Here is a 12,985-nt window from a genome sequence, read left to right as displayed (position 1 = left end):
TTACTATGATGAGCTCCTTACTTCACTCACAGTTCAAGTACCCATTGTGTATCAACTTTCCATTTTGTGTACGAGTTTTCTACTTTTCATTGTGTAATACCTTTCTATAGTTGATTTCATCAGTGCCTGAATCCTGCAGTCAGATTCATCTGAACCCATTTCACATGTCCACATCCAGCCTGCCTCTGAAGTCCATGCTGGTCACCCCTCAAGAACCAGTTTTATAGGGGTGATCCACTCATATCAGTGGTCCTCTCAGGAATCTGATTAACACCTAGTATTGAAAGACTCACTACTTTCACATCAGTGAAATAGATTGAAACCGTATTTAAAAGAATTTTTTATACCTTTACGACATACTGCCATCCTGTGGCCATTTCAAGGAGCAACGTTAGGTTGTTTGGTCCAAAAAAAAACCCCCACAGCACTGGTGCAAAATTTCAGATACTCACAGTATTTCCATTATGTCCTCCTGTAATGTGAACATAAGAAATCCCACAGTCTGCATCCTAACCAGGCTAAGTTCAATCAGTGAATATGCTCTATCAACTGTAGCCATAACCGTGATAGAAAATTTACTCTTTCCAGGTGCTAACAGTAAGAAGAGCAAATCTTTGGGCTCTGTAAATTACTGGTATTATGAGCAAAAAAAAAAAAATTAAAAAAGAAAAGGTCTGAAACTGGATAAAAAAAATCCTACAAATCTAAACACATGAATTTATCACTTCAAAGAAAAAGAGTTTTATGGTTATTTTTACAATATACTGGTTAACCATTTTTGTGATGCTCAGACATGAAACCCTTGTAGACACTGTAAAAAGCTATCTTTAAAGCAAAGATTCTTCTGGATCAAAACATACCTTTATGTAGAGAAAATGATTCAGAACTGACCTCATTTTTTCCTCCTTGCAAACTGAAACTGAACTGGCTGCAGTTTAGTAGCTGGTGCATTTCTGCAATGAGAAAAACATTCTGAGATTATAGACAACTGTGTACTCAAAGCCAAGAATCCCTTTGATTGGTTTTCCTTTACTTGAACCATAAAACATAAACTTAGCCTGTCTAGAAACACCTGTATAATTTTGTAATCAACAGCAGAGAAGCATATTAGCTTAAATTTCATGATTCGGACACCACTGCACAAAACAAACAAACAACAACAAGAAAAAAGAACCCCTAATCTGTTTATTTTTTCCTTTTTCTCTTGGCTTGACCCACTGAGGTCAATTTATATAGCCAAAATCAGCAGGTAGTCAACTTGCACATGTTCAAAGAGTCATTCAACTCTGATTTGCTTTTGGATTCACTATAAGAACGGTGTAAAAAAATCAGACAAAAGCAGCTCTGGTTTTATCACTGTGCTCAACTTAAGACCAAGAAACAGCACTATAAAGCACCAAGTAATTCTTAACTCCACTGAGCAATCAAAGTTGCCATTCCTGACTTATTCAAGGGCTGCAGAAAAAAAACCACGTATGAGGCATTAAAAAGAAATTATTTTGTTAAAGTATTACGATTTCCAAGTCATTACATTTTAAGACAAAACCTTATAAGTAACAAAACACATTACTAGCGTGTACTAAAATAAGGTTATTTACTTAAAAATGATACATTGGACATAATCTGTGTACAGAACAAGCAATTCATGGTAAACTCAATAAGGCACCTTTTAAAGCAGATGCTGTACAAAATACATTAGTGTGTTACATTTTCAAAGGATTATTCTACACTTCTGGCATATAACACACAAGAGTGTGACCATTTTCCTCGTTCCACTCTTTCTTTTTTTTATTTACATCTTCTCTAGGTTAGCTACAATGTTATTTATTCATCTTGTATACAATATAGTACATTTTATTTTGGGCACAGCACATCAGAGCACCCACATGGTGTGGGTGTTTGGAACTGCAATCGAAGGTAAAACATGACAAAGCAACAATTACATTGGATTTGTTCTCAAGTTAGAAGTCATGTGCGCTCCACTTCTACACCAAGCAAAGCTAACACACCAGGGCTCCATAAAGGACTGCATCACACAACACTGCCAGCTGTTTTCAGGCATCACTCCCTGTTCAGAACAAGGACTGCGGGCACTAGATGAAATCTACTGATTTCAGAGGCACTGTCAAAAGAATGATGAAGTGGCGTATCATCGTAACAGTTGACAGAAGATAAGCTCAACTTCCCTTTTAAAAGGTCGGCGATAGCCAAAGACGACTTTTTAACTATGGTTTCTTCCCCAACATTTTAGGTTGCTGAAATACATTTTGTCTACCCTATCCCCATAGATTGTATGCAAATGATTCACTTTAAAAACACATTCAAGTGGTCATGCAGATCAAGATCTAAAATTTCATTCGAGACTACTTACGGAGGTAACAAAATATTCCTTTTACATTTCATTCCACACTTCAAGATAGACTCATCAAGAAAATAATCAGGAAAAAGTGATGCGTTTTAGGAAAAGTGTCCTTTCCCTGAGCAAAACTCAGGAAAAGCTACATTTTGAGCAAAACTCAGAATACGAGCCTACCTTTATAATAGGAGCATTGTATTTCCTGTGGAATTTGCAAGTAATTTTAACAGTAGTACCTATGTAAGTTACTCAAATTATTTTCCAAGCAACTGAAATAACAAGGAATAGGTTAAATTTAAAAAAAGAAAGTGTTTAAGAAATTCAAAGGCACAGTTTTCATGCTCCCAACCCATGCATTCCACGTTTCTGATTTTTACTGATGTTTATAATTACGTGTATATATAAAACACATTCGCCAGGTTTGGGGGAGTTCTTTTAGATGACCAATCCTTATAATTTTGACCCAAAAAAGATAATCCCATGCGAACAGACAAACCCAATTACCCATTCCATCCTTAAAGGCTTCTGAATTCTACAGTATAGCATAAAGCAAACATTTAGCTTAAGAGTATATTTCATTATGTAGTAACTAATGGGCTGGCTTGGAGCTGAGTATATCATATAGACAAACCTGAGCTCCAAACAGTCAATTACTTTGCATTAAAGGTAGATACACGTTGAAGTGTTTTATGCAACCAGGTCCTTCAGGAATTGGCTTTTTTTTAGAATACCAGAGAATCAAGGATTGCTAAAGATCCAGCAGCTCCTCTTGATGACAGGGAAAACAACGTATGTATCATACGTTTCAGTATGAACCTGCTAAGTGAAGTGCTGAAAAATACAGGTTAACCTTCAGGATCAAGGATTTTTGTCTTCCAAGTATCAAAGATCTTTGCAGCAGTCCGTTCTCATCTTTTTCTAAGTGAATGTATAAATCAATTCAGGTCTTAAGATGTCTACCAAAGATCACCATCATATTATTTTATTAATGCCTATACAATAGAGGAGAAAACAGGTGGATAATTAGAAAATACACAAATTCACTTTCTTGTTTTGCTCATACTATCATCGATGGCTTCCTGAAGCTTGAGAGAAAGTGATTTTTAACAAGCTTACAGCTTACAACGCTGTAACAGCTTCTGAAAGTAGTAATCGAAGTATTCTAAATTGGAATAGGCTAATTTAACTAAATCTCCGTGGTCTGAAAGTTTAAGCTATCAGGACACCTATCTAGGTGTTTATCTAAATGTTTATCTAAACATTTCTACTTATGGATAAAAATCCTAGAGGCAGAACCAAAAAAAAAAAAAAGCTTATCTTTTTTTTGGCTTTATACCAAATATTTTTCCGCTACCTGTGCAAAAATGATGTGCAAAGACATGATTAATAATTTCAAACTCATCATATATCTCTTGGCAGTGGACGGAGAAACCTTCTTTTAAAAAGCCCTTTTCCATGAGCACTGTGGCACAATATCGTTATCTTTTGCCATTTTCAAATAAATTAAAATCATAGTTGACGCATCTACGAACTTTTCAGCCAGAGTACATATTAATACTTAAAGGCATTACTGAACAAAAGTAATGACTTTATTTTAAAAAAAGAAATGTCCCTCGAAATAGCTAGTTATCTATAAAATATGTAGCACTATTAAATAAAGTCTGTACATCACAATAGAAAATAAAAATACTGCTATCTTTTTGCCTGACCATTTACATTATGCAAACTACAGAATTAAAATGAAAAGATAACATGTTAGGAGGTTGTAGTTGTTCACAAGTCACATTAGTTCTGCATTACGCTTTTTTATCGGTTGTATTTAAGGGAAATTAGAACACATCTCAAAACAATCTCCATGTACGTACTTTCAGACAACAGAGAATCTGGTATAAATCCAATTGAAGTTTTAACATTTTCTTCAATTTTAATATTATTCCTAACCTCTTTTTCCTTCAAATCTCAACTATGGCATATATGTGTGTGTGTGCGTGAACGTATCTAATTATACACATGTACAGAGGACTTATTTTTCTTTAATAAAGCACAAAACACACTGTATAAATAACTTCCCTTTTTAAAGTTATCTAGAACAAGATTTACAGTACAAAGTTATAGGCACTTAAATTATCAAATAGGTTCAATGGTCGCAAATACTGCGTTTTCATTCTTCCGATGATTCATGGACTTGAAGCTTCAAATTTATGGTACTGTTTCCTGACTTCAAAGTAGAAGTGTCAAAGGAGTTATAATTTAATAATTCTGCCTTACTGTAACCTCACAGAGGGGTTCTGGTTTTCAACCAACTCATCTGGATGTGAGGAGAGAAGGAGAGAACTACAGTTTCTTGTGCATGCCAACCAGTTGGCAACAATAGGAACAAATTTTGCAACTCTAGTAATCTGTTATATCTTCACAAAATATCTTTCTATGTCATTCCTCCCAAACATGGCTGACTAGAACTTGAAAAACCCAATGATTTACCTTTACTCAATTCTGTAATTTTGCAGCTGTCCACTAAGTGGCCCACAGACACAACCTCCTGCATTTACATCAGAGCAACACAGATCAAAATCCTCTGCATGTTGTGAGTCTCATCTTCAATAGTTCACATATTCTGTTCTCCAGGTCTCAACCTTTATTGTATTCTCTAATCTCTTACTCTTGTGTCTTTAAATTAGACTGGTTCTCAAGTCTGTCAAAACTTATCTTCTGTCTAGTTTTGTCCAACAGTGAGAAAGCATGCTTCTACAGCTGGTTAATTCCCTCCTGTATAGAAAAAAGTTAGGAGAAGGACAGGCACCTACCAGTGAGTTCCAATAAAGCAGGAAGGTAAAACACAACAAAGGTCTTTTTGTTAAGATATGAAGTACCCTGCAGGAAAAACAATAGTTGCACATGGCACTGTGAAAAATGTACCAAATTTCATCAAATTATGGAGCCCACTCTACTGTAAGTGAGATGACTCAGGCAGTCTATGCCTCTAAGAACATTGTTTCAAGCACTATACAGACCAGGCAGGCATTCCGTAATTTATAAATGGTTCACATTTTAGCAGTTCTCCTTGTGATCAGAACAAGAATTGAAATAAAACTGCGATTTTTCAAGGATAACTTAATGGCAAGGATTCAATTCTGTAGCAGATCTCCGATTGTGAAGCCACAAAATAGAGCCCTGACAGTAAAACTTTGTTCATTTAAATTCCAAATGGCAGCAAAATAATTCTGGCACACACAAAGGCATAAGGAATTGTTAAACTGAGTAACATCACGAACAGATTCATAACCTACAGGCTGTTTCACAAAAACTTGGTATGGATTGGCTAGGTTTTATCAGGTAGAAGGCAAATAAAAAGCTTATATTCTCCATCTCTGTTGAATCCATATAGCTTGTTAGGCTTTCACAGAAAGCACTGTAATCGAAACATTCAATTCAGTACCCAGAGTTTTACTGGAGACTCGCTAAGTATGACTGAAGTCTCAATGCAGCTAATACCAAAACAGAATGCATATCTTATCAAGGCTGTCCATATACATAGCACGTAGTGTAGAGAGTCTCTCAGTATCACAGTCTATGAAGTACTGAAAGATTTGATTAGCAGCCTGTAGAATTGTGGTGAGAAAATACACCGAATCTCAGTTATTTCCTCTTTCCACATAGGTCTCACCCATGTTTGAGTGAAAAGTTCTAGGAGTCCAGCTTTGCTCTCCAATGTCAATTTACTTTGTCAAATCTTTACATCTTGTGATTCCACCATCTTGGCAAGCGTCTTCTTGATCCTCAAGGCAGTGAGTCTTGAAGCAGGATTGTGAGCCCAGCATTCAGACATTAATTTTAATATTGCTCTTAAACACTGTTAAATAAGAAACAAAGGAGCAGTACTGTAACAACAGATAGATCTGAGCGTATCATTTCCGTTATCTGTCATGTTCCAAGTGGAAAACTCTGAAGCCCAAACCAGTAACTTACACATTTTCAGCAAAACTGCTGATGGAGATCTTTCTCCTAACCTCCACTGCCTAGTACTAGAATCGTTGAAACTAACTGAAGCATTTCTTTAGTTTCACAGATGCTTTGCCACAATTTATTGCTATAACTCAAGAATGTCAGTACATAAATGATAGTAATAAGCAGAAAAAAAAATCTGCACATACAACAGAGTAACTGTAGATAACTTTCTCACAGAAAATGAGTTAAGTGACAGAAGCTCTTCCAGTCATCAAAAAATGCTAGGGAGAAAAGTGGAAATTCCTAAAAGAAATCTAAGATTTGGAGAAAAAAGGGTATCGCATATGTAGCCTTGTATATGAAATAGTGAAGCCTTATTTACTGCATTCATGCTGTGACCCTTTAAAAACACATTCTTGTTTACTATTTCAGTTGTATCACAGCATAAAAATAGTATCTTTTAAAATAATAAACTAAAAGTAAATACACCTATCAAAACAATCACTTCACGAGAAAAGATCCTATTAATTTCCTTCCAGGGTAAAAAAAAAAAAAAAAAAAAAAAATTAGAAATGCTGAACTCTGAACATACTGCCAAAAATAAGGGCAACCAAATTGCTTCCTATTCCATAAAATACTTAACATCACAAACCAGTAGGTAATACACATTAAAACTAGTAAAACCAGCAAGAAAAAGAAAAAAAGCAGAATTGATTCGTTTTGGCTTCAGTTAAAACTCTCCCCAAAATTCCATTATCTAAATATAAGGTATCATTTGGAGCAGTACTCATACGTTTGGCTGTTACTTTAGGGTGTCTTATTCCCAGATTACTGAAAAGTTAACATCAAAATATGGAATTTTGAGTTTATTTCAAAACAGACCTCTATCCTACCGCTGCTGTGCAGTTGAAAAGATCAGGATGTCTGACAGTAGTCTCTGTTTACAGTGCCTTAACGTTTCAAAACTAAAATACCCTTCTTTACTAATGAACAAATGGAATTAATTCTTCCTTTTAGCATACTCACTTCATCACTATTCCATCTGTTAGATACTACTGGGCGCAGACGTTTGACACACACCACTTCTCTCATGTCCTCATAAGATGGATCATTTGGCACCATGTCATAGTATGGCAACTGGTACTCTTCAACAATACCTGGAGATAGTTGTGAAAGAGCAAACACCATTTAAGAAAAAACAACAGGAACAAAAAAATCCATGTCTCTACTGCCTGATTTCCTTAACCAGGAGCAAAACCAAACAGCTTTATGCCTAATCAAACCCAACACAGTATTATAAGGCAATAAAAAAACCGAAACTTGGGAACAGCAATCTTTTACAAGTAAATCTCCTGTATTTATGAATATTAAGTTTAAAAGCTGTGCTAGTTCCTTGCAGTCCCTTTGATTTTAATACCTAGTGCAGAATTTGGCATCTTCTATTCCAATCTATGCTACAAAGAAACACGGAGAAAGCAAAAGTTGGAAGAATAGAAAAGGAGCCATAATGTCACAAAGGAGCAGAAGAGAAAAGGAAGGAGGAGTCACAAAGGAGCAGAAGAGAAAAGGAAGGAGGGAAGAGAGTATCTTAAATACTGAGTAAGAAAAGAAATGCAATAAATTATAACAGCATACCTCAGCAATTACATTTTATAAGTTGCACTAACAGTACATCTGTATTCCACTACCACACCAAGACCCAGCACTTTGCTTTTTGAGCAAGGAGGAAAAAAAAACAACCTAAGCTTCTTAATTTTAACAAAAGGTTTGTGGTTTTCAGCCCATGTGCTGGACAGATAGTTACTACTGCTTTATAAAAGAAGGCAAGTCTGTTGATAACAGGCTTGCTTGCTTATTTCCTTATATTATTTACAAGAAAAGTAATGTTAAAAGAGAGAAAAAGGTCCTGGTAGCTCTTACACAAAAAACATAGAAGTTTACCTCCTGTGACACAGCGTCGAGCCATTTCCCAAATTATCAGCCCAAAACTGTATATGTCAGCCATGATGTATGGTTGAAAATGGTTTTTATTCAGGCTTTCATCAAGGACCTCTGGAGCCATGTAACGTTTTGTTCCCACTCTAGTATTCAAGGGAACATCAACTTCATTTGTATCACTGTAGGAAAACATTAACAAGTTTGTTAACTGTTGACTGGTACAAGATATGGTATGAAACTGCATATCTAAGGATGCAACCACTACACTGCAAAGCTCCCATTTACAAATTATTTTCTTTAATGTATTTCCTTCTCAATATTACACTTAGAATACATTGTACCACTGAAAAACATAATATGGCAAAATGATCCTGTATGGAAGCTAGTCATTTACTGCACTGAAAACAAACAAAATTAAAAACCACTATAAAGATGCATATACTTGGCAAGAACTCAAATGAAAACTGCTCGTAAAGGCTTATAAGCTTTCTTGCATGCTCTGGTGTAGTATTCATCTCCGGCTTCACTGAGTTTGGTAAATTAAAGGGAAAAGTATTTTCAATTCTACTATCACAATATTATTTTCACCATTTAGTTTCAAATCCCTTCCCACTGTTCATGTTTTCTGTGAGGTCATTTATAACAGAACTAGATAATAGCAGTTAGCATGAAAGGTCAATTTTGAGTAACGAATTAATTTTCTTCCTCTAAAAAATTATTGCTACTTTCCACAAATAAGGGTTTTCTTCTTTGTTTGCTTCTTAACCTGTTGTTACCTTGATGCTTACCGGTATTCCAAGGATTCATTCTATTTTAACCTCAAAACAAACCAACAAAAATATCCCTGAAAAAGCACAACTAAACGACTCAGCGTCTCTTTTTAAACTGGATATCTGGTGCATTAAAAGAACACCAATTTTTTTTCCTATTACAGAAGATTTGCTTATCTACCTGTTAAACTTGACTGCGAGACCCAAGTCAGCAATACAGCATGTCCCATTCTTCTTTATCAAAATGTTTTTACTTTTCAGGTCCCTGTGTGCTATAGCAGGCTTGCCTTGCGTCCCATAGATTTCTGTGTGTAAATGGCACAGACCACATGCAGCAGAGTATGCCAGTTTGAGGAGAGCCCTGTTGTCTAGTGTAGTGCACTTCAGAAAATCATATAGTGATCCATTTTCATGATAATCTGTAATCAAGTAAAGCTGTGTCCAGGATCCAGTGCCTTTAATATCTGCAGCTATAAAACCTATCAAATACATAAAACAAAGTTACAAGTTATTTGCATGTAAGTTCTTTATGCAGTAGATTAAGAATGCTTACAGCTTTCTTGTCTTGGACTGTATCACAATATATCTTTTCCCCCCCTGAACACTGGTAACACAAGAGCTCAGATTTCTCCTGTATGAGGTCCCCATTCTATACTTCCAGCACAGAGATGACAGACATTTCCCACCAAAAGTATAGAGAATTACTATTTTTATAATACTCTATTAGCATATGTTAAGGGGCACCCATCAGATAATTTCACACAAGAAGCAACATGCTCCTCAACCCATTCAGTAAGGGCTCCTCCTCCTTCACCCTAACATAAGCTCAAACAAACACCACGCTGTTTCCTTACCAAGGATGTTTTCATGACGCATTAAAACAGTTTGGTAAATCTCTGTTTCTCGGAACCAGCTGGCTTCTTCTGTGGTGAAAAACACTTTGACTGCAACTTTTTCACCTCTCCATTTGCCCATCCACACTTCACCATATCGTCCCTTTCCAACTTGCCTCACCATCTGAATTTGTTTGGCAATCGTGCGCTGAACCTGAAGAAAATGGAAGAAAAAGAAGGGGTGGGGGAGAAGAGTAAATTCCAGCAACTAACCAAAGGCACCTAGGCAAGCGGCTTGTCAAACCTAGATTACTTTGGATTTTCAGCTCACTGGAAAATTAGTTCTGTCTTACTTTCCACAACTGTCATTTCAAACTTACTGTTGTTTTCTCCAGGGAAGAATTGTATATCAAATCAAAAACGTATCAGAATTTCTTAAGTAAGATGCATTCTATTTGATTCTAGATTACGAATCACACACTTTTCACTTGCCAATTCTCGTACAAGTATTAACTATGACTTTGAATAGTATGCTGATAGCAACAGATTTCCTAACAAATAATCTGCTTTTACACTTTAAGTATGAGCCTCCATACTTCTTCAGTTTTTCTTTTATCTTTCACAGTAATTGCAAATTAAAAATAATTAACGGATAAGCTGTTTTGCTGTAGGTATTGGGTACAAAACCAAATTTCACAGTAAATGGACACAGGTTCAGTGTTGGAAATCTTGGGTTTATAATTTACCAGCAATGGTAGCCCTGAGCCACTGCCAGAACTTTGCGACTGGTCAATGAGGTCTTTTAACGACTCCCCAGCTGGAATGAATGCTTCATCTTGTTCCAGGTCACGATTATAACAGTGTCTCTTTGCCATTGACTTACAATAATGCCTGCAAATAGTAAGAGTAGAAGAAAAGTTGAGCTTCAAAACACTCCTTCCGACTATGTAGTAAGCTGAACTAGGAAAAAAGCTATTTAAACGTACAAGTTTTCTTAAGAAAAGCAGATTTCACTGTACAGTTTTATCCAGAAATGCAATTTACAGAGGTTTGGTGTTGTTTTCTCTCTTTTAACATAAAGAACATGTATTATGTACACACCAATTTATTGTTTGCCAGGTGAAAAATCAACATTCTAAAAATTCAGCTTGGTGCCAGTGTTACCAGTATAAACCATCACCACTTCTGGTTTAGAGGAAAAGACTGAACTTTGAACCGTGGCAGATGGGGCTGACACACACACTGCTGCTGAACCTGCCAGAATGGTGCTAACCTCCATCTAAGAGCTGGAGCAGACGGAAGCAGGCATTAAACTGCACTTGTGTGAACTACCACAGTTCAGGCAGTAAATTATTTAAAAATAGCAGAAAGTCAGAAAACATATCCTTGTTGCTTAAGGCTTGCAGAAATGTTACACAAAGGTAAGACTCAGAACAAATTTAATCAACAAAACAATCAAAGATTTGAATATATAATTGACATAATCCTCTTAACTGAATGCTATAATAAAGCTACACATAGCTTATAAAACTAAACAATCACTCGGTACCTAAAATAAAGGATCAAAATAATCTAAATTCTATGTTCTGAACATTTCATTTTTATGTAACGATGCAAACTACTCTATTTACACTCATTTGAGAAATGAAAAATGTTACCAATAAATGAAGTGCTTTCCTTACTTGTAACAAAAGCAGCTAAATAAGATGATCATAACAATTATGCAGACTGCCATAGAAATTAAGACTGCCATCCAACGAATGCTGCCATCAAAAAGTCCATCTATTAAAAAAACGAAAATAAGAAATTTCCAAAGCAGTTTATTAATAAAACATGTGGAGCACACACAGCTTATTTAGATTTCATCTCTTCATCTACTGAGTACTTTAGAATTGCACAGTAACTACATAAACAACGTCCCATAAAATGGGACAATTCAAGGGATCTTGCAGACGATAAAGCAAAACTTCTTTTAGGACTTCCAAAGCACTGCATTTTATTTTCCATATTAATGCTTTAAATATCCTGTATATGTATGCACATAAGCATGTGTAAGGGATGGAAACACAGTGGAAGTTCACTTCATAGCAATATAGCAGACCTACAGAATAATTACCTAGAATGTCCTGACGTCATCTTGTTATTTATAATACTGCTGATAAATTAAGCAGGTAATAAAGTTTCAGTACTGACTGATAACAAAACACAACACTAACAATTAAAAAAAATTAGTGCATTATATCTTTTGCATATTACGGCATCAGAATCAACTCACGCATTGTAAAAATGTATCCACAATAACATTGTTGGATTTATTTTTTTTTTATTTGTAAGGGTTTTGGTCTATCATCAGAGAATCTAGACATGAGAACAACTGTATTTCTTCAAATGAAGCTACTGACTGAAATCTAATCTGAAGAATCATTCAAGCCACTCATGGAACTTAATGAATAAGAAATACAGTATTTCGGGTGTCATAGGTTCTCAACAGAAGTCAATTTTGTAGGACTGGTTTACTTACAAAAAATAAGCAGATTAATACACCCAGGGACCCTCATGTAAATTCCAAACATGAGTTGCTGGCATGTTATCACAAAGAGCCTACTAGTCTCTGAGAACTTCCCACTGCTATTAAAGATGTTTTAGGAATCTATACTGCTATCCTAATGGAAACACTTATTAGAGATGACAACGCATAACAGGAATTCATTTAAATGGAAAAACAGTTAAGTAGAATCTGGGGTCCAAGGTTATACACCAGAGAATAAAGAGTTTATACAAGTTTTAAGATGTCCAGTATTCCTTAAAATTCACGTGCTTTCGCAGTCTTAAAAATGGAGGTAAAAGTAGATAGTTGACTGAAAAAGAGAGAAGTGATGAATCTACAAGAGTACGAGATTCATTTATCCCTTAACATGAGGTTATTTTATTTTTAAAAAAATGAACCACACACAGAGCAATTGCAGTCCATATACTGACTGAATATTTTAGGTGTAAAAAACAGATCATAAAAGCTATGAGCAAATGCCATATTGCTGTCATTAATCATCATCAGGTTACATAAACAAAAAGCCCCCAGTGAGGGTCGTTTAGTTATGCAAAAAGGCCCCAGTGACAGGATGAGAAGCAATGGGTGCAAGCTG

General features: G+C 35.6%; 1 protein-coding gene across 5 annotated transcripts in view; it reads right to left on the bottom strand.

Moving 5' to 3' along the window:
- Positions 1-1,577: 1,577 nt before the first annotated feature.
- BMPR1A (bone morphogenetic protein receptor type 1A) overlaps positions 1,578-12,985 on the bottom strand; it is a 79,880-nt gene continuing 68,472 nt past the window's right edge. For all 5 annotated transcript variants that reach the window (NM_205357.2, XM_015287960.4, XM_015287961.4 and 2 more), the window contains 7 exons: positions 11,525-11,624; positions 10,589-10,733; positions 9,864-10,056; positions 9,191-9,488; positions 8,243-8,418; positions 7,328-7,458; positions 1,578-6,206 (listed from right to left, as the gene is read on the bottom strand). In NM_205357.2, coding sequence (NP_990688.2) covers positions 6,081-6,206; positions 7,328-7,458; positions 8,243-8,418; positions 9,191-9,488; positions 9,864-10,056; positions 10,589-10,733; positions 11,525-11,624 — 1,169 coding nt within the window. In that variant the 3' untranslated portion in view covers positions 1,578-6,080. The remainder of the gene's footprint in view (positions 6,207-7,327; positions 7,459-8,242; positions 8,419-9,190; positions 9,489-9,863; positions 10,057-10,588; positions 10,734-11,524; positions 11,625-12,985) is intronic.

This window comes from Gallus gallus, chromosome 6 (assembly GCF_016699485.2).
Source record: "Gallus gallus isolate bGalGal1 chromosome 6, bGalGal1.mat.broiler.GRCg7b, whole genome shotgun sequence".
Classification (NCBI taxonomy): Eukaryota; Metazoa; Chordata; class Aves; order Galliformes; family Phasianidae; genus Gallus; species Gallus gallus.
Note: the sequence above shows the minus strand (reverse complement) of the source record. Positions and strands in the feature narration are given on the sequence as shown.